The 23,244-nt window shown below is 39.6% G+C and overlaps 1 protein-coding gene and 1 pseudogene across 1 annotated transcript in view; one reads left to right on the plus strand and one right to left on the minus strand.

The window, feature by feature from the left end:
• Positions 1-3,524: 3,524 nt before the first annotated feature.
• Positions 3,525-5,152, plus strand: LOC110323715 (annotated as a pseudogene).
• An 8,795-nt stretch (positions 5,153-13,947) lies between these two features.
• Positions 13,948-23,244, minus strand: part of LOC110323592 (olfactory receptor 13C8) — a 45,263-nt gene continuing 35,966 nt past the window's right edge. The window contains exon 3 of the mRNA XM_021200903.2: positions 13,948-14,935. Coding sequence (XP_021056562.1) covers positions 13,948-14,907 — 960 coding nt within the window. The 5' untranslated portion in view covers positions 14,908-14,935. The remainder of the gene's footprint in view (positions 14,936-23,244) is intronic.

Raw genomic sequence — 23,244 nt, forward strand, 5'->3', positions numbered from 1 at the left:
CTCTTCTGTCGATGGGCACCTAGGCTGATTCAACAATGTGGTTATTATAAATAATAGTGTATTACAAACGAAGTACGGGCCTTTATTTTGCATGGTCATATATATTCCTTTGACTGTATACCTCTGACAGGTATAGCTGGATTTACTTTCCATTGCCATACTGCTGAGGAAATTGAATGGCTCCTCTCTGCTCAGTCCCTGCTGACCCCAAACCAACCTTCTCCAGCATCTCATCTCTCATCTTTTGACACTTACAGTTCCTTTTTCGCTACACTTTTAACCAACTCTTGGGATGAAATTTTAACATCTTTCTCTTAATTCGTATGAATGTTGTTTGTTTGGGGTTTTTTTTTTTTTTTTTTTTTTTTTTTCCTTTTTTTTTTTTTTTTTTTTTGGTTTTTTCGAGACAGGGTTGCTCACTTTGTAGACCAGGCTGGCCTCGAACTCAGAAATCTGCCTGCCTCTGCCTCCCGAGTGCTGGGATTAAAGGCGTGCGCCACCACGCCCGGCTGATCTTTGCCATTTTTTATTGTACACAATCTTTTTCATACTTATTTCTTGACTTTTATTGAAGACCTATGGCACTGCTTATCTGTCATATTTATGGTATCTGACTGAAAGTTTATGTTTCCTTTGTTTTGTATTTTTATTGAAAATATTTTTCTTCTGTACATTATACTCTTCCAGGGACTAGAGACTACCACATGTATGTTCTTTGGTTATGGCTCGGTCTCTGGGAGCTCCCAGGGATCCAAGTTAGTTTACACTGTTGGTCTTCCTATGGGGTTACCATCACCTTCAGCTCCTTCAATTCTTTCCCTAACTCTTCAGTAGAGATCCATGACCACAGTCCAATGGTTGGCTGTATCTGCATCTTTCTCAGTTAGCTGCTGGTGTAGCTTTTCAGAGGACAGCCATGCTAGGATCCTGTCTGCAAGCACAACATGGCATCAGTAATAGTGTCAGTGTTTGGTGCCCATACATGAGAAGGATCCTAAGTTGGGCAGGTCACTGGATGGTCTTTCCTTCAGTCTTTGCTCCATTTCTGTCCCTGCATTTCACTTAGACAGGAATGATTCTGGGTCAAAAATTTTGAAGGTAGGTTGGTGACCCCATTCCTCCACTGGGGCCCTGTCTATCTACTAGAGGTGGTCTCTTCAGGTTCTATCTCCCCTCAGTTGAGCATTTTGACTAATGTCTTCCCTCATTGAATCCTAGAAGCCTCTCACATCCCAGGTCTGTGAGACTTTTTAGAGGTTCCCCTGGTACCCCATCCCCTGCAGCTGCATATTTTCATTTCCCCCCATACCTTATCCTGATCCCATTTCCCCTCCCTGCTCCCCTTCCCACCCAGGATCTGCCCTCTTTTAGCCATGATTATTTCCTTCCCCATTCTAAGTGTGATTGAAGCCTCCTCACTTGGGCCTTGCTTCTTGATAAACTTCTTACTGTCTATGAGATGTATCATGAGTATTCTGAACTATTACTTATTAGTGAATACATACCATGCATGTCCTCTTGGGACTGGGTTACCTCACACAGGATGATATTTTCTAGTTCCATCCATTTTCCTGCAAAATTCATGATGTCCTCATTTTTAATATCTGAATAGTATTCTATTCTGTAAATGAACCACATTTTCTATATCCATTCTTCAGTTGAAGAACTTCCAACTTCAGAAGTTATTTTCAGCTTCTGGCTGTTACGAATAAGGCTACTATGAATATAGTGGAGCATATGTCCTTGTGGTATAGTGGAGCATCTTTTGGGTATACACCCAGGAGCAGTATAGCTGGGTCTAAACAGGCTGAGATATAAATTATGGAAAAAAACACCCTTCACAATATCCACTAATAATATAAAATATCCCAATGTAACTTTAACCAAGCAAGTGAAAGGTGAAAGGTCTGTATGACAAAAACTTCAAATCCCTGAACAAAGAAATCAAAGAAGATGGAAAGATCTCCCATGCTCATGGATCAGTAGGACTAGTATATTAAGTATGACCATCATACCAAAAGCAATCTACAGATTCAGTGCAATCCCCATCAAAATTACAGCTCAATTCTTCACAGACATGGAAATAGTAATTCTCAACTTCATATGGAAAAACAAAAAATCCAGGATAGTGAAAACAATTCTCAACAATAAAAGACCTTCTGGGGGAATCACCATCCCTGACTTCAAGCTGTATTGCAGGTCAATAGTGATAAAAACCACATGGTATTGGTACAGAGATGTGCATGTAGATCTATAGAATAAAATTGAAGGCCCCAAAAATGAAGTCACACACCTAGGGACACTTGATCATTGACAAAGAAGCTGAAACCATACAGAGAGAAAAAGTATCTTCAACAAATGGTTCAGATCTAACTGGCAGCAATTATAGAATTGATCCATATTTATCACCTTGTACAAAGCTCAAGTCCAAGTGGATCAAGGACCCATTTTATTTCTTTAAAATATATTCTCATTTGCTTAAGCTATAAATTATAAAATCACAAAGATAATGAATCATTCTAGCAAAATATCCAAATTTGTCATGATGGGGTATCAGAGGTAGGTATTTTCTTACAGTGAGTCATCTCTGATTCATTTCAGATGACAGACATGCACCTGCAGAATGACTAACGGTCACCATTCTTCTACTTTCCCAAACTACAGTTCTTTATGAGGTAAGATGAGTTATACTAGGGTAATCACAACCATCATAATGCTTTTTGTTTTCTATTGTGTTTACAGATATTATATAACCTTCATACTTACTTCTCTATGGGAATCAAAGAATCAATACATACTCTTTTCTCGTGACAGCTTTTCAAGAATTTATAGGCTACTTCTGTTTCTTTCTTGTTCCAACCTTCAGTTCTGTTCCATATATAGCTGGATAAAATATGTGAGGAGTAAAAACTGTAGAGAGAATATACGATAAGCATCACCTGTCAATAAAAAATTAAAAAAAAAAAACCTGATGGTCAATGAGCTGAGGCAGGAAATAAGTGGTAGGACACTGTCAGGAAGACAGATGGTACTTGGAAATAGCACAAAAATAAAAGGAGATGTAGGGAAAGATTCAAGAGAGAGGAGACAGACATAAGCCAGCAGGTAGATGAACTCAGGAAGATGCTGAGGGAGTTTCTGAGAAGATGCTAAGGAAAAAGCAGCCCAGGACTAAAGAAGAAGTAATGAACCAAGGGGAAGATAGAGAATATAGGTTAAGTAAGTTAAGAGCTAATCAGGAGATGAACCAAAGTTTATGGTCTAGATATGTAATAATAACTAATTAGTCTCAGAATCATCATGCCAGGAGCCAGAGCTGGAAAGGAAAAACTGCTTTAAAATTTATGTACAAAGAGGTATTCAAGGGCCCCTACTTGTGCATTCTGCTTCTGACTACTGTCTTGGCTTGTACAGGAACAAAGCATCTCTGACACTTGAGAGACAGAAGTGCAAAGTGAATCAAAATTGGATGACACAGTCTGCTGATTCCCCCAGCTCTGGATAGTCGGACTCTGCGTCGTGTCACCATGATGGGCCATCGTCCAGTGCTCGTGCTCAGTCTGAATACAAAGCATGAGTCTGAAAGAAAAGTTCAATCTGGAAACATCAATGCTGCAAAGACAATTGCAGACATCATCCAGACCTGCTTAGGACCTATATCTATGATGAAGATGGTTTTGGACCCAATGGGAGGCATCGTGATGACCAATGACGGCAATGCCATTCTTTGAGAGATTCAAGTCCAGCATCCAGCAGCGAAGTACATGATTGAAATTAGCAAGACCCAGGATGAAGAGGTTGGAGATGGGACCACATCAGTAATTATTCTTGCAGGAGAAATGCTGTCTGTGGCTGAGCACTTCCTAGAGTAGCAGATGCACCCAACAGTGGTGATCAATGCTTACCGCATGGCACTGGATGATATGATCAGCATTCTGGAGAAAATCAGTACTCCTGTTGATGTCAATAACCATGAGATGATGTTGAACATCATCAATAGCTCTACTACTACAAAAGTCATCAGTCGGTGGTCCTCTTTGGCATGCAACATTGCACTGGATACGGTTAAGACTGTGCAGTTTGAAGAGAATGGCAGAAAGAAAACTGACATCAAGAAATATGCAAGGATAGAAAAGATACCAGGGGGCATCATTGAATATTCATGAGTCTTACATGGAGTTATGATTAACAAGGATGTGACCTATCCAAGAATGTGCCACTATATTAAGAATCCTCGAATTGTGCTGGATTCTTCTCTGGAGTATGAGGAAGGAGAAAGTCAGACTGACATTGAGATTACACGAAAGGAGGATTTCACCTGAATCCTGCAAATGGAAGAAGAGTACATGCAGCAGTTGTGTGAGGATATTATCTAGCTGAAACCTGACACGGTCATCACAGAAAAGGGCATCTCAGATTTAGCTCAGCACTACCTTATGTGGGCCAATGCCACAGTCATTCACAGAGTCCGGAAAACAGACAATAATTGCATTGCTAGAGCTTGTGGGGCACGAATAGTCAGCTGACCCGAGGAACTGAGAGATGATGTTAGTACAGGGGCAGGCTTACTGGAAATCAAGAAGATTGGAGGTGAGTACTTTACATTCATCACTGACTGCAGACCCAAAGGCCTACACCATTCTTCTTGGAGGAGCCAGCAAAGAGATAATCTCAGAAGTAGAACGCAGCCTCCAGGATGCAAGTGTGCCGCAATGTTCTACTGGACCCTCCGCTGGTGCTTGGTGGTGGAGCCTCTGAGATGGCTGGGGCCCATGCCTTGACAGAAAAATCTAAGGCCATGACTGGTGTGGAACAATGGCCATGTAGAACTGTGGTCCAGGCATTAGAGGTCATCCCTCAGACGTTGATCCAGAATTGTGGGGCCAGTACCATTCGTCCGCTTACCTCCCTTAGGGCCGATTACACTCAGGAGAGTTGCGAGACCTGGGGTGTGAATGGTGAGACTGGTACCTTGGCGGACATGAAAGAGTTGGGTGTTTTGGAGCCATTTGCTGTGAAGCTACAGACATACAAAACAGCAGTGGAGACTGCAGTTCTGCTTCTGCGGATTGATGACATCGCCTCTGGCCACAAGAAGATGGGTGATGACCAGAACCGGCAAACCAGTGCTCCAGATGCTGTCGAGGAGTGAGTGCTGAGCAAGGTGACTTTCATACAGAACCAGCAGTCTCCCCTTCCCTGAGACAGAGTTCCAGGAACACTGTGGACATCTTTGTTTGTGAGGGATCAGGGTGAGGGGCAGCCCCCAGTCTGTCCCATCTCAGTTTGCAAAAACCACTGACACGTGTCCCTTCTATTGTAAGCTTTCCATTTAGTTTGCTTCCAATGATGAAATCTAAGTCATCTAAAAAAAATTGAATGTCACAGCTTGGTCAAGCACTACCTCTATAGCTGCACAGAAGTCGTTACTCATTTCTCAGTCTCAGTCTCCATATTGGTTGTTAAAAAGAGGAATGTAGACATTTCTATCAGATATTGTATTTTTGAGAATTAATAAAGAAACATATTTGAAAACTTTGACATAATCATAGACAGAGACACTCAATGAAAATGTGCAATGCTTCTCTAGCTATATAGAAATTACAATATGCATCTCTTAAAAAGAGAACAGCTTTGGAGTTTCATGTGTATTAGTGAGCATTCTAATGCCTTGACCTGTGGCTTAGTAGAGTCTAAGCTATTTGAGTCCTAAAACGAGCATTATAAACACTTTACAGGTCAACTGTATAAAATTGTTTAAACATACTTCTCATGATTATTAACACTTGATAGCATCTTCATCTACATTGACATTTGGTGGCTTCTCCGTGACAGTCTACATTATTATATGTGAACATGAACTAGTGTGTTTGAGTGGTTTTGCCTCAAGTTGGTGCCATACATGATCACTTTCAGTTGGTTTTTGTCAATGAAACAGATGTGTTAAGTCATTCTGCTTCAACATGGAACAAAAAATAATCATAGAATATCTATCAAAAATGAACCATTGCCACCAAAATATATGATGGATTCCTTGATACATTAGAGAAATAGAGATTATTTCCTTGTTTGAGGAAGTGTGCATTGAAGATGAGTTTTAAGGTTTCAGAAGCCCATACGAGGCCCAGTCTTCTCCCTCTCCCTCCCACTCTCCCTCTTCCTTCTCCCCCTCTCTCCCCCTGTCTCTGCCTGTTGATCAGGATGTAAACCTCTCAGCTACTCATCTAGTGCCATGCCTGTCTTCTTTCCACCATGATAACAGGCTAACCCACTGAAAGTGTAAGGAAATCTCCATATAACTGTTTTCTTGTATGATAATTGCCTTAGACATGGTGTCCCTTTACATTAATAGAAGAATGACTAAGACAAACTCTATCTTGGGTTACCCTTGTAGTCTTCTTTGCATAATTATCTTGGATTCACACAAACATTGAAAAAGAAAAAAGAAAAAAAGAACTTCCCGCTCCAAAATTTGGGCAGATTTTATTCCAAGCAACTCTATTACTTTTTTTAAAGTACAACAATTATATGGACTGTATATTAACTTCCAGGGATTAAATCTAACTGTTTCCATAATTTGACATATCTTGGGGGACATAAGTTTAAATATTTTTATAGCTATGTAGTTAGTGTATTTGAGTGGCACAGACTGAATAGAAAGTGACTAAACCATGTGACTAAACGAAATACAATATTGCATATTCCTTTTGCTACCAGTCAATCTCTCTGACTCTGTTTGTCTTGCAAAACATCTCATTTACTCCATTGTTTGTGCTGTTGCGATTTGTTGTGCTTGGTTCTCAGGTTTCAGAATGTCTTATTGATGGAAATACATGGAGTATAGCTAGATTTTCACAGACTACTGAATACATTTTGCGATCTTCCCACATGGTGACCTCATATGACTCTTTCTTGTTTAGTTTTAACTATGGAGGGAATCAATCTCCGAGGAACCCCACCCCACAGATCCCTCCAGAAAGCTTGTGGAGGGAAGAGAGATGTTAAAAAGTTACCCTTGCACTTTAACAAGCTTGACTTTGGACTGTTAACAGGCACATGGGATCCCACCCCTGTGCAACTTATTTGTACCTTGGTATCAGACAGAAGTAGGTCAGTAAACTTATAATGATGTCCTCTGAGATGTTCTGTGCTTGGGTATAAATATTGACTGTGTTTGGTACTCCTGTGGGAGGGGATTACCAAGCTATGAGATAACAAGCAGAAAAGAAATGGTGACTTCTTGTGCTATCTGCCTCTTTGAAAGCACTTTGTTTTACATGGTCAAAGTCTTATAGAGCTTAAAACTGTTTTAACTAGTTGCTAAAGCAAAAGGTCTTAATAGGTCTTCATCAGTGAACAAAAATGAAGTGAAGTGACATTATGGGGCCATGGGTATTTGAACTTGGAGTTCATTTAGTATTTTTCTATCCTTACTAACTACTTCCAGCTATGATACCCAGGGAAATACTTCTAATTTTGACAGAATGTATATGATTTATAGATTAAAACATACATATATTTCAGTTTTTATGAAAATTAATTGCACCTCAGCAACTCACGTTTAATGGTTTCTTCTCTAAATTGCAAGAAAAGTATTTGTCACCAAAGTGGTTGCTTCATTTTTAGTGTGCAGTATGAATGTCCATAAACAGTAAACATAAATTCCTATCTGATCTTTTGAGGATTCCTTTTTTAATTTTTGTTATTTAGGTCTTTTGAATTTTTATACAACTCTATGTAAGGCATTCGCTATACTTCTTGCCCTTTGTGCTCTGTTAATGATTCTGTTCCCATTCAGTCCCTGTTTTTATGTTATATATACATGCATATATTATCTTATGCATCTGCATAAAATATGAAATTATAAATAAGTGAAGGTATATATGTCTTTCTGAAACAGGCTTAATTTGCTTAAAGTGATTACGTACATCTGTGCATCCATCTTCCTTCAGACAACCTCTTTTCAGTTAATCAAAACAATTCTATTGTGCATATGCATATACACATATATAAAATACTTTCTTTATTCATCTGTTGTGCGATATCTAAGTTTTTTCTATAGTACAGCTATTGTTAATATGCTGCATTAACCATTGGTGAGAAAAATTGCCATGATATTTATAGAGTCTCACTGATCCTATGACAACCATGGACTCCCCACTGATGCCTCTAATCTACCCCACTGTAGGCATTACTAAATGTATCAGGTCAGAGCTCTCCTCTTTTATATGAAAATATTAGTTATCATTGATATAAATATCTACTAGCATTAGGATATTCCCTTTTAGGTTTTTAGACTGTCCTCATTCTGTGTTATCTGCCTCTATACATCAAGCCTTAGCAAGCCTGCTTGACTTTCCTGTTAATGAGTGTACTTGCCTCCCTGAAGACTGCGAGGAGGTTAGAAGTGGTGTCATTGAGTTGCTCATACACTGAAAAGTCATGACGTATGAAGAATTGTATTGAAGCATCTAATGGAGTGCCTAGAATTAGTATTTGTGTGTCAATTGGTTGTCTCCAACTTGGAAATCCATTATTACCCTTGGCAATGTATGGCCCTTAGTCTCTTGTACCAGGTTTATTGAATAAATCACCCTCCAGCATGAGAGAATATCTATATAACATGGATCATTAAAGTATTATGTTTAATACTCAAAATAAGTGATGAACATTAAGATTCAGAAAGAAAAATGTTTTCATGGGCTCTTAATGTGGATGTAAATAAGGCAGGTATGAAGGCAAGCATCTCATCTGCACTGTTTAAAACTGAACATTCAGACTTAACAATGGAGGGGTTTTGCCTCTGTTACTAGGTGAAAAACTCTTGAACCTACTCTTCTTCCTTAAAGGGTACCACACTGAAGACCCTTGTCCCTAGGTTTATTCAGCAGTTTCTAGTTTGATAAAGCTCTTGATCACAGTGCTTACTGTCCACTTCCTTTAGGAAGTTCAAGTGTATGTATGACATTCTCAGGAAGAGGATGCTATAACAGGCTCCTGAGTGATAAAGAGGCTATCCACGACTTCTTTCATAAACCACCCATACTTGGTCACAGTCCTGAAATCTTACCTGCTTGTTCAGTTAACAGCTTTGAAGGAAATCCCTAGTAAAATGCAACTCAGATGCTGCAACTTGATATGCCAAGGCTGTTTGATATTTGTGGGAGGTCTCTCCTTTTCTTAAGAGAAAGAGAGGAAAGAGTAGATGGGGTGTGGAAGGGAAGGACTGGGAGGAGAGGAAAGAGGGGAACTGTAATCAACATGTAAAGTAAATAAAGCAATTAATCTTAAAAAAAATAGCTAAGACACTTTCCTGACTTCCATTAACTATTGATCAGTGATCAAGATCAAAGGTATAAGGTATAAAAATGTGTATTGGGGAGACTGTCTAAATTTCATTCCTGTCACGATAAGCAACAACTTGGGGAAAAATTATATGAGTTGGTTTTTTATTCTGGTTTGGTTTGATTTGTTGTAGTTGTTTAGTTTTGTTTTGTTGGATTTGGTTCAGTGTTACCATTCCTCATAGTGGGGACATCAGAGCATGAGTGTAAAACAGCTGCTCCCATCACACCAGAGTCAGGAACAGAGAGAGAGGGCTGCATCCATGTTCATGCCCTTGCCGGCCTCCCCACAGCTCATTCTCTTACGTCTTGCACAGTCCATCCTAGGAAATGGTGTGACCAATGTCAGCTGTCATGACTGCTACATGTTGCATCCTTATATGCGACATGTGACAAGTAACATGTAATCCCTGACCAAACAACTTAGAGATTTAGGTTAATGAAAACTCCTTTTTTAAGCTGTCAAGTTTTACTTTATGAAATAACAATAAGTCATTAATAAGAAAGGCATTAAGACTTATTGGGAGACCTCCCATGAATATCAAACAGCCTTGGCATATCAAGTTGCAGCATCTGAGTTACATTTAATCTCTGAATCTACTCTAGAACAGTCTGACAGATTAACTCTAGGATCTATTTTAAAATCAATTTCCTCCTTCTCTCTTCCCTCTTCCTTCTACTTTTCAGCATTTCTATGATTTCACACACTTTTGATTATTCTCCTGAATCAAATACATAAGTAGACTTTGAATTTCTCAACTGATCTACCAGCCTTAGAGGAAGGCAACCTAATTGCAACATCCAAATATGTGTTGACTCCTGCCTGTCTTAGAATCTTTGCCTGAAGCATAACAATGAGGTCACATAACTCTCAATATTATTGTGAAATTTAATCAGAAATTGCATGATATGAATATACTAATTTAAATTCTCTGCTTTTTCCCTCTTCATCTTCCTTTTGTATTCTCCCTTCTCTCTTCTATTCTCTGAAATCAACTTTCTGCTAAGAACTTAAATATGAATAAATTCTTAAATTCCTAAAAGGCTATGTGTGCAATTAGCAATTTTAATATATATCACTCAATATCAGTGAATTATAGCTATGGTAAAATAGTTTACAAATATTATGGCATATTTACCAATCAGAATAGGCACTAAATATGAACAATAAAAACAGCCACAGCAGTGACTAAAATCACAGGCTCAGTTTAGTTCTTTCTTCCGATCTGTAAAAAGATCATTATTTAGCTAGCTCTTATTCCTATGGTCATATTAGATGTTTATAACAGATAGGCATTCTAACTGTCATAAACTGAATTAAACATTTTAATAACACTACTGCTCTTTAACAAATGTGTTAATTATTATTTTCTTTATTTACATTTCAAATGCTATCCCGAAAGTTCCCTATACAACCCCCCCGCCCCTGCTCCCCTACACACCCACTCCCACTACTTGGCCCTGGCCTTCCCATGTGCTGGGTCATATAAAGTTTGCAAGACCAAGGGGCCTCTCTTCCCAATGATGGCAGATTAGGCCATCTTATGCTACATATGCAACTAGAGACACGAGCTCAGGGGGTACTAGTTAGTTCATATTGTTGTTGCACCTAGAGGGTTGCAGCCCCCTTCAGCTCCTTGGGTACTTTCTCTAGCTCCTCCATTGGGGGCCCTGTGTTCCATCCAATAGCTGGCTGTGAGCATCCACTTCTGTGTTTGCCAGGCACTGGCATAGCCTCACAAGAGACCGCAATATCAGGGTCTCTTCAGCAGAATCTTGCTGGCATGTGCATTAGTATCTGGGTTTGGTGGCTGATGATGGGATGGATTCCCGGATGGGGTAGTCTCTGGATAGTCGATCCTTTCATCTTAGCTCTAAATTTTGTCTCTGTACCTATATCCTTTCATGGGTATTTTGTTCCTTATTCTAAGGAGGAATGAAGTATCCACACGATGGTCATCCTTCTTGGTTTTCTTGTGTTTTGCAACAAATGTGTTTTAATTGTGCCAGATTATAAGAATACATTCTGTCTTCATTAATTTATTTATTTACTCATTTTGCATCCCAAGTACAGCCCCCTTCCTCCTCTCCTTCCAGTTCCATCCTCCCATCCCTTCTTCTATTCCCCCCTCCCCTTCTCCTCAGAGAAAGGGAGTCCCAACCAACCCCCTAACCCAGTACCAATCCATCCTAACTCATCAAGCCAATTAAGGACTATGTGCATCATCTCCCACTGAGGCCAGAAGACACGGACCAGTTAGGGGAACAGGATCCACAGTCAGGCAACAGATTCAGGGACAGGCCCCCTCCAGTTGTTGGGTAACCACATGAAGACCAAACTGTACATCTCCTACGTATGTGGGGCACTAGGTCCAGTCTATGTATGTTCTTTAGTTGGTGGTTAGGTTAGTTGGCTCTGTAGATCTTCTTGTGGTGTCCTTGACCCTTCCAGCTCCCTCAATCCTTCCTCCTGGATCTTCTGTCAGACTCCCTGAGTTCTGCCTAATATTTAGCTGTGAGTCTCTGCATCTGTTTCCATCAGCTGTTGGATGAGGCCTCTCAGGAGACAGTTGTGCTAAGGCCCCTGTCTACAAGCATAGCAGAGTATCATTAAGAGTGTCAGGGGTTGCCTTTCTCCCATAGGGTGGGTCTCAAATTGGGCCAGTCGTTGGTTGGCTATTTTCTCAATCTCTGCTCCATATTTATTCCCACGTGTCTTATAGGCTGGGCAAATTTTGGTCGAAGGTTTTGTGGGTGGGTTGGTGGTCTCGCCCTCCCTTCACTGCAAATCCTGCATGGCTATATTATCTTTAAAGTGCATATAGGAGAAAGAATAATAGATTTTCTTTGGAATTGCTGGTCATGCATAAAATTTGACATACAATTTTAAAAAACAATCTACATGTGTTTTAGAAAAATATATGTTCTGTCAGAGTACAATTTATTTTTTGCTCAAATATTTTATACTTGAGAAGAATGTAAAGTTCATTGCATTGCTTCCTTCTTACCTGTTGAAAGTCCTATTTTAGGAGACCTAACACTCAGAATTGTACATCACCTTCCTAAATTAACCTTCTAGCAAAACACAACTATCCCTCTATTAGAAATAATTTGATTTGGTCATATTTAGTTATTAATATAGAAATATGAGTGTTTGACTAATTTCCCTAGGATGCATATCTGTCTTTTAATTTCAACCTTTTGTTCTTAAACATAGATCTATCTCCTTAAAACAAACAAACTGAAGTACAGTAATGTGCCCTGTTCTAAAGTCTTTTAACAAATAATATACTTTTTTAAAAATGTACTATTACTTTCAAAATGGACTTGCCCTGCGTACCTTGATTGTGGTCATAGTGCATATGGACACTCTGTAAAATGGTTTACTTCAGTATATTTTTATACATTTTTTGTTTGGACCTTAAATGATTAAAAACAAAGATTATTTCTCCCAAAGAACCTTTGAATTTATGATTGGTAGGAATAAGGAAGTGATACTGATCTGAAGGCCCATGAGCTGGTGGTAGTCCATATGTTTCTATTGAGCTAGAAGATACACTCCAATTAAAAGCAGTCCCTTGACCCATCTCATGTGAAATCACTCTACCAACATGTTTAGGTCATGCGAGTCATCTCGTTTTCCTGACAATTATCAAATTCAAGCCTGTGCTTCCAGGATGTAAATAGCATGTGTTTCATATTCAGGTGTGCAAAGTATGTGCTGTCAAACCAAACAACAGTTCTGGAAACCCACTTCGTTCTGTTGGAATGTTCAGGTTTAATGCAAGAATTCTGGGATCAGCTCTCCAAATGAGCATCAGGCCCAAGCCCCACTGCCAGGCTGATGCTGGCATCTCCCACCAGGATAGCCTTATTACTACGGCATCCCTGCTGTTCTTACAGCTTTGCTGTACCTTGTAACTTCTCCCTTTGATGTAAACAAATGGCCATGCCTTAGCTACTAAATAATATTGTGTGACAAAGTACCAATGCATACAGTATATTTTATTTAAAATAGTTCATCTTATCAATTTCCTCTTTTAATAAATTTTACTGCCTCAGGTATGACAGAAATATATTTCTAAAATCATACATCAGGTGATCCATGCATTTATTTAAAAATATTTAGCATTTATTATGGTCTAGACTCTGTTACAAGTTGGGTTACTGTAGAATACACAGATAAGACTCGGAATTCACACATGTGCTGAATGCAAATAATTAATAGGTGAGCAAATAAAATAAAATAAAATAAATGTGTTACATCATGTACTGATTAATATTCACTTTGCCTACTCATCAACAGTGCACCTACTATAGATTATAAAGTGCTTTTGAGAATCCATTTTGCCTATTAGTTTCTGAATGTCTAAGGGTTTATTTTCCTTCCTATTATTAAAATACTTTCATCATTCTTGCATTTCTGTAATAGTGTGTTCTACAAATGTCCATACATCTCGTTTCTGCATTCAGAACAAAAACTTAACTGTAACAAAAGCAACCAAAATATTTTTAATGGTTTTGAATTTTCATGAAGCATTTCCATCTTTAAGAGCTTTGTGTCTATAACAACTTCAAGTAGGGAGTCCTGTAGTCTAAATTATCACATCTTACCCAACGTTTTCCTCCCCAGCATGTTCTGAACAGCAGCCTTCACATCCTTATTCCTCAGACTGTAGATGAGAGGATTGAGCATGGGGGTCATCACCCCATAGAAGAGGGAGATGAGGGCCTCCATCACACTTTGATGGCCTGCCCCAGCAGTGTCTTTAGACTTGGGCTTTGCGTACATGGAGAAGATGGTTCCGTAGAAGATAATCACCACCGTCAGGTGGGCAGAGCAGGTAGAGAAGGCCTTCCGTTTTCCTTCAGCAGAAGGGATCCTCAAAATAGTGGCAATGATGAACATGTAAGAGACAGCAATAACTAACAATGGAACAGCTAGAAAAAGCAGATTTGACCCTGTTAGGCTGATCACGTTGATTGAAATATCTGCACAAGCCAGTTCCAGAATGCCCAGAATTTCGCAGACAAAGTGGTGAATGACATTATTAGTGCAGAATGGTAATTGCACTGCAAGAGATGTCTGCACCAGTGAGTCAACAAGCCCAGCAACCCAGCATCCAACTGCCATGGGCACATAGGTATCCTTGCTCATGATGACAGGATACCTCAGTGGGTAGCAGATGGCCATAAAACGGTCAAGTGCCATCGTGCCTAGAAGGACACATTCTGTGGCACCCATGGCAAAGGAGAAAAACATTTGGATCATACACTCAGAGAATGAAACTCTCTTCCTTACCGTCAGGAAGCTACTGAGAATTAGGGGGACAGAAGAGCTTGTGTAGCAGATATCCAGGAAGGAAAGATTACAGAGGAAAAAATACATGGGAGTGTGCAGGCGGATGTCATAGATGACTACTGAGATAAGAACTCCATTTCCAAGCAGGATCATCAGATACATGCACAAAACTAGCACAAATAAAACCGTCTGGAGCTTCGGGTGATCAGAAAGCCCCACCAAGAGAAATTGTGTCAATGTGGAATCATTGGTTCTCTCCATATGAGGATGCCCGTCTTCCAGCAGAACTCTGGGGATAATAGAAATGCAAAATTTATAATGCAAAGTTTACAAGACACACTTCACAAAATAACCACTTTTTTGTTGCTCTTGGCAGTAGGACAATGGACTGCACCAGGAAACTTAATAAGGTTGAATGGGTCTGAGGCCCCAGCACCCAGGGTCTGAGGCAGTAGGTGTCTCCTTGTTCCCTACTAGATTTCTGGTCTGGAATAGATGTCACACATCTCACATAGGAAATGTGAGCAGACAGCCACAGCTGGCCCTTTCCCCCCCACACACACACACACCTAGACAAAAAGAGTCTGCCAAGAAAGGACAACAGGTAAGATCTTGCTGCTAGGAATTCATAAAAAACACACCTAGAACCCTTAACCCCAAAATGTCCATGCCTCTTTATTTAAATGTTTATTTTTCTCCCTAACATTCATACCTTCTAATGTAAAATTGTCCTAAAAATTTTCAATTTGTCTAAAATTTCTAAGGCTCAAAAATCATATTTAATCTACTCCTACAGGTCAAACCAACTATACTAATAACCATTATTTAATCTTTAGTTAACAACCAGTTTCTTTTTACTGCCTATTCCAGATACATAATTAACATGATATTTTCTTCCTTAGCCATCTGAAGCAGATAAATTCTCAGATAGATAAATACTCTTCTCTCTGCTTTCCTTAATACAGTACAGGTAATTCCCCACTCGAAGGATACCTTCCAGGACAAAATTCCTCAAACGCCCTTGCCTTTTTGCTAGGACCTTAACAACAGAGCATGATGTGCTCCCAAGCAAACAGGCTTCGAATACAATACCCACTACTGGTGTTCTGCTCCCACGTTGTAATTACACTACAAGTTTATCTCTACTAAGGGAAAAAGACAGAGCTGCTGCCATGGGACAGATGGAAACTGACCCGCCCTCTCCTTGAACTTGCCTAGGGCAGTAAAGCTGCCTTTGTCTAGACACATCATCTGACTGAACCAAGATGCCAGATTTGGGAACTGCCAGTGACATCGAACTCGCTTGCCTAAGCCTAGTGGCTACTGAACTTGGAAAAACTTACTCGATATCTGTATAAAACGGAAGTTAATAGCCTTACAAGCTAAATCCACTGAACGAGTAGTTGGTTCAATAACCCTTGTCTTCCGAGTCCCCACCCCTCATTAGCCCTCTGGCTTATGCTGTGTTTTATTTTGGTGCTTACACCCCACCCACGGCAAATAACATAAGAGACATCACCCCAATGACTGTTCTCCTTTACAAAAAGAGGAGGAGCTGGGGGACAGTGGACCACACCAGAAAACTTGGTAAGACTAAGTGGGTCTGAGACCCTGGCACCCAGTACCCACCTAAGACGATAGGCTCTCCCTGTTTCCCCACTAGATCCCTGGCCTGGAACACATGCCACACCGCCCACGTAGGAAACGTGACCTGTAGTCAAGTACCCCAGAACAGAGTTCTCCATGCTAATAGGTATCTAGAGACACTAAGAGTTTAGCCAATAAGTTTCCCTTCCCAGATATTCTGTCCTGCAAAAGGTATTTAATCTCTGGTCCACCCTGAGGAAGTGGCACACACCCATTTTTCCTGATGAACAACCAATAAATAGTTTGGAACCATGGACTGCCTCTTTCATCATGAACTGCTGTGTGGAACATGAAGAAGGCCTCAGATTATGGAGCCGCGCCTGCAGAAGACCCCTCTGTTCCCCTAGACAACCATCACCAAGCCAGGGACAATCAGCAATGAGCTAAGCCAGAGTTGCCATTCCCCCTGCCCCAGGTTCATTGTCCTCCTCAGCCCATGGGGGCCCCAACTCCTTGACTCAGTAGCACCTGGGTATCCAAGAGTTTGTGAGCCCCTGGTCCATCCTTGTCATGGGCCCATGGACCCCAAACCCTTCGTTCCTGACTCCTCTGTGGTTCCAGTGGTAACTGGATGCCCAGTAGCTTGGGAACCCCAGCTTCAGCCCTCCACATCCTAGGCTGGGTTTTCCCACCCTCTGAGCAGTGTCTAAAGCCCAGCATCAGATGGCAGCAGAGGATATGTAGTCTAGTGGTCCACATTCAAGGGCCCACACTTGGCTTGTGTTACAGGTCACAGCATGAAGGAAGAAAGCTATTTTTTTCAACATTATTAGTTTGTAATTAAGATTTTTTTGTTCCTTCCCAGCTTCCCTCCCTTGAACTTTTTTTCATACCTCTTCACTCTCAAGTTGATAGATTTTTTCTTTGATTATACAAATTCCATATGTGTGTGTGTGTGTAAATATGGGTCCATTTTGTTATTTTTGTGTATAAGTTTCTCACCGTAAACCCAGTCCTTACATAAAAAATTTCTACCTAAATTTTCTCCTTTAAGAGAGCAAATCTTTAGATCCCAAAGAGTTTTAATGTTACATCTACAAGTTCTGGTTTAACTGACTGGAAATGAATGCTTAATGGCATGGATTTCTGCAACAACAAAAAATAAATAAATAAAATAAAATAAAAATAAAAAAAGCTTTGTTGGGTATTGTTTATAATACAAGGTTCTGTCTCAGTTTATGAGAGTTGTGAATGGATATCAATAAAATAAATTAATGGGTTTCACTGCCACCTTATCTTTGTTTTCATAATTACTGTTCTGTTTTTTGTCTGCTTGCTTGCTTTGTTTGGTTTTTGTTGTTTTAGTTTTGGTTTGGGTTTTGGGTTTGTTGGCCTGTTTGTCTCCTTTCTTGAGATGAGGACTCACTCTGTGACCCAGGGAGGAAACTACAAGGTAGCTTGGCTGACTCACTACATGTCAGGATCTATATCTTATATAAATACTGTAGCACATAATCTGAATCGTGTTCATCAAATGTTCAAACATGATCATTTAAAGACACATATCAAATAATCGCAAGCCTGGGGGTCAGGTAGAATCCTAGTGAGAGTATGCACTAGTGTCCTGGAAAGACTTTCTCTGCATTCAAATTGGACAGGAAGTCAGTGAGATGGCTCAGTGATGCCTGCTACCAAGCCTGATTGAGCTGGATTCCACAGCCAGGATGCATGGGTAAGTGGTAGAGGAGCATGTTCTACAGGTGGTCCTCTGGCTTCTACAAATGCACCATGGCATGTGTGTGTGAGTGTGTGTGGTGTATGTGTGTATTTAGGCACACACCCATACACACATACTCACACACATGCACACATGGATGCATACTTAAAGAAAAACAAAACAGCAAAGGCTGGATAGGGGACAGAGATATACACATACATACATACATACATACATACATACACACACACACACAAATACACAAATACACACATACACACATACACACATACAGAAAAACAACAGCAAAAGCTGGATTGGACCTAGTGTCCAGCCCATTCTAGCTAAGCTTTTTTGGAAATCTGTCTTGACGCTATTAATCATGACATTGCCTGTGGACAAACGAGGCTGGCAAAAGATTGGATGTTCATGAACTCAGTAACAACTCTGTCACATGAACATGCACCTGACAAAGTTTTCAGAATTAGGAATCAAATGAACTAAATATCTACAACAACATATACAGATTACTAATACATATAGTGATTTCTAATACATATTGCATAATAAAATGTAGGAATTGAAATATTTCACCAGAATCCATGTGCTTTTAGTGTTAAATCTAAAGAACGCATGAGCTTCAGAAGAGAAAGCTAAGGGGATCAGAGTATAGGTAAGGACAGGAGGCTTCTAAAATCATGGAAGATAATCTGTAGAGAAGTAGAAAATAAAATACAGAGAACAATTAACAAAGGCATAAGTCCAAAAAGGCAGAGACAGGTAAAAACACATGCAAAAGTTAAAGGAGGCATGCAAATAAGGCATATTGTTATGGAACACCAATAAAAATGCAGTGTTAGTGGTGGAGACAATCATATGTGTAACAACAGAGGAAACTTGACCAATTCACCATTAAAACAATAAATAATGGGTTGGAGAAGAAAGAAAAGCATTAAAAGAATAACAGTTGTTTAGAAAAAAAAATGTTTTCAAAACAATTTGTAATCTACAAAGAAAGGTCCTAGAATGGAGAGCTGGACGGCAATGGGAGAGAATGAACAGCATTGTCCAGGGTCAGTGGGGAGCTGTATAGCCAGAGTCTGTGGTCTGACTGGAGATGAGTGAGCATGGCTCTACTTAGTTCACTCTCCTTAGGAGAAACATTCTCCTTTTGACTCAGCATCCCCTCCTGGTGATACGCAGCCATGCTCATAACACATACAATAAAACAAAACAAAAACAAACAAATAAACAAGCCCTAGTATAGTAGCAATTCTCAAACTGTAGGTCAAGAGACCTTTGAAAGTGACATATCAAACATCCTGTATATTAGATATTTACATTATAATTCATAACAGCAGCAGAGTTACGGTTATGAAGTAGCAACAAAAATAATGTTATGGTTTGGGGTCATCACAACTTGAGGAACTGAGTTAAAGGGTCACAGCACTGGGAAGGTTGAGCACCACTGCTATAGAAGAATCAAGGGGTTGCTCCCCACTGACCTTTCTGTTTCTTATGGTAGATTTTGGAACTCTGCTTAATAACAGAATTTGTGAGTCACTATACATGTCTCTCTTTGGAGGAGGCCAATCACGTCTTCTTTGAGAGAATCCATTTTAGTGTATGGAGTGCTGGAACACAATACGGTCATTGGTAAAAGCATCATGCCAATGCTCTACAGTGGGGAAGATTTGTAGGAAACCATTTACTTTTCCCCAAAAAGCCTCTGAATTGATCAGTGAGTAAACACAGAGTTCAAAGAGTGGGAGGGAGTTGTGGAGAAAAGACTATCAAGGGATTTCATCACATGGTCTTAGGCAATTGACTGAAGCCAAAATGTGTCCTCAGGACACCTGAGACCAGACAATGTGTAGCAGGAATACAGCATTTGGTTGGGTAAGGCAAGGAATGCTGACTTGCAAATCTGTGAGGTATAATAAACGTAAGGTTAAGGAGTTGTAATTTGTGCTTGAAGTTATTGGGAGCCACTGAAGTTTGACCAGGACATTCAGTATGAAAGCCCTAGAAATAAATCAGTATAGGGCCATTCTGATGAACTGTCCCCTTCTCATCCACACTCAACTGTCAGCCGCACATCTGTCCTTGCTCTGCAGGGCAGCCACTCCTTCCTTCGCTGAAGCACAGAAAAGGAACTCAAAATTCATCTTCTTCAAGTAATAGAGACATAGTTCGTTTTAGCTCAACTTGGTATCACAAAGCTTTTATTTTCTCAGAGAGAAAGACAATCTGCCTATTGCCATGAGTTCTCAGCTCACTTCTGTAAGTGGAAACCAAGTGTTATCTACCTAATAACTGCTTGAGGAGCAGGCTAAGGCTTTGGTGGGCTCTTCACAGCTGAGTGCTGGCTGTACTGAACTACTAAGCCAACTAATGTCATTCATTACATAAACTGCATAATTCCCTCTGGGTTTTCTGGTCTCTTTCACTTTTGAATGTGAAAGCAACTTCTCTCTGGTGGTGCTAAGGGGGATCTATAGGTTAAGTTCAGGGCTTGGTGTCCCGGGCATCATTGGAACCTAATTCTTTTGTTATTCGTGGCTTCTCTATTCTTTTTCTCCTTTAAAAGAAAGGTTATTTCTGTCTTCTGGGCCATCTCTAGCCTCTGTGTCTCCTGAAAGCAGTAAGTTTGTCATGGCATCGACCACTGGGTAGAAAAACGCCCTTGATCCTAACATAGGGCCCCAGTGTCTACTGGACATCATAAGTTAGCGCAACAGAGTGTGCCTGTTTAAAAGGCCCTGGCCACTGCTACATGGCAGTATGCTGAATTTCTAGTTTCTCCCAGCTCATGTGCCCACATATGGCACTAACAGAGGCTCATAAGCCCTGCTAAGTTTTGATGTGATCATTTATGCACAATTTATGGTAGAGTATAGGAATTAAAACATATTTGATTCTTCCTTGGGTCATAATTAGTTGCAGTGAAGACTCTCAGACCCAAAGTAATGTTCCTTGGCAAATAATAAACAAGAATAAAGAGGCTTTAATTATAGTAATTCTGGCTTAGAGAAAGCCAGAAAGTAATTTTAGAAGGAGGTAGTTTATGGTTATTTACATTTACAGAGAATAATATATAATATAAATTCATTCACATTCAGATTCAGGAATCGTATTTTACTATAATTTGAAACAAATAGTCATTGTGACTATATCTCAACTACTTAAAAATTGCTTTTCAGGCATTGTGGTCAGAGATATAATCAAGTTATTATATTGTGGCTTTACAAATTTAGCATGGGAATTTTTCAGTATATTGTGTGTATATTAATAGTGCCCAAGTTACTTCCTGCTAAAGAAAAGAGATCATAGCTGTTTCACAGTGTTTCTAGGCTCCAGACAAAGGAACCCAGCATCTATTCTGTTTGCTGGAGAAGGCAAGGATAAAGCAAAATAAACGCTTTCAAAGAGGCAAAAATTATGCTGGAAAAGAATCTGAACTTGATTTTAGAGTATACGAAGACCTTCTTTCCTATCATCTTTTTAAATGGCATCAGTTCTTACCAAAGACCTTTCTGATAGATAATATCTAGTGTTCTGAAATGCAAATCTCTATGACACCAAATGAAGAAAGCTTCAAATGTGTAGGGGTGGGGTTTGCTGTCTCCGCAGAACTATTTAAGTTGATAGCTTCTCCATAACATCACACTCAGTATTTACTGCACAAAACAACAGAAAATGAACCAACCCCGTGGCTCAGAGACTGATGAATAGTTTCCTCTCCTTGTTAAAAGTCATAGGTGTTCCTCCCAGTTGTTTTTCATTAAGTTCTAAAAGCTATGTTCTTTATTCTGTGTATTGCCAGGATGCAGTGTGGGGGAACAAGTGAGAATGAGATAGTGTGAGCTATATTCCCCATATTGCATTCAAAACTCTACTTACCTATAGTTTATTCCTCATGTAAAGCCAATAGATGCACCTATCTAGAATATTCTCTGTCTTGTTCAAAGATTCTGGCTGAATCTTAGAAAACAAATATAAAATGGACCAGAGTTCCCTGTGAGTCCTTGCTATGATGCAAATGGTTGTTCTCATTTTAAGCTTCAGAAATATGAACCAAAGGGCCAGCCATTAGCAAGTGAAGACAATTTAAATCATTATTTGAGTGAACTAGGGAGGGATCAAATATTTGTAACAAAGTTAGAAATATAAATACAGAGATCCAAAACAAAAAAAAAAAAAAAAACTTTCCAAAACTCCAGGGAGAATGTTGTCAGATCCAATTATCTCTTGTAATCAGTATATCCTTGCCATAGTTGTTTGAATACAGAGATATTGTCATTCATAATAACACAGTATGGAAATAGTTTAGGGCTTATGTATTGTAAGCAGAAAATCATTTCTATTCTCTAGATGTAGATTCTGAGATACTAAAGTTGGACTGTTTTACTGATGACTGTGCAGTATTTACATAAGAGCACTGTATCATCTCTCGCTGAGAGTCAGACATATGCAGATATAAAACCTGCTTCATCCACCAGAGGAAAAAAACTCTACAATCCCACTTTTAAAAACATGAAAAGCAGGAATGACCCATTCTGAAGGAATGATTGGCACTTATATTTGGAAAGAGTTTCACAAGGTCATGTTCAACCACTGATCCTCCAAAACACATAAATGCAATCCACGAGTGTAGAGTTGAAGAAAAAGACTAGGAAAGAAATGTTTCCATAAGGATTGTCACTGCTCCATTAATCTATGGAATACCAACCTGCCCTCTCCTTCACTTGGGTTAAATTTAACCACAGGAATAACTGTGAGAGCTACTCATCAGCTGCTTGTCATCCTCACAATTATCATCACCAACCTCAGCCAACAGAGGTTTCCAATTTTCAATTTTCAATCAACCTGCTTCTTGGTGTATCGGTGTACACAAGCCCATTGTGTATTGTGATTCATAACTAATTTAACTTTACTTGAATTCTTTAAATAACTTTAGCTGTATGATTAAACATTAAAGTGAATATAGCAATTTTTGCTATGACCCTTTAATGGTGGTTTAGGTATTTGTTTGTTTGTCAGAAATGCAAATCCCGAAGGAGTGTCCTTCTGAGCCATGAACTACTACTCTTTCCTACTTGGAATCAAGTTTTTGAGCCATTGTAATCTTCTTGCCAGTGGTGAAGTCTTCTTGTATCCATCCTTTTAATAAGCACTCTGCTGTGGGCCTTTATTGAGACAACCATAGGAAATCAGTACATGGTCCATAACTACTTTTAGTCTCCACTTGTTTATTCTGCTGACAATAATCCTTGCATAACGTTTTCAATTTC

This window comes from Mus pahari, chromosome 6, assembly GCF_900095145.1.
Source record: "Mus pahari chromosome 6, PAHARI_EIJ_v1.1, whole genome shotgun sequence".
NCBI lineage: Eukaryota > Metazoa > Chordata > Mammalia > Rodentia > Muridae > Mus > Mus pahari.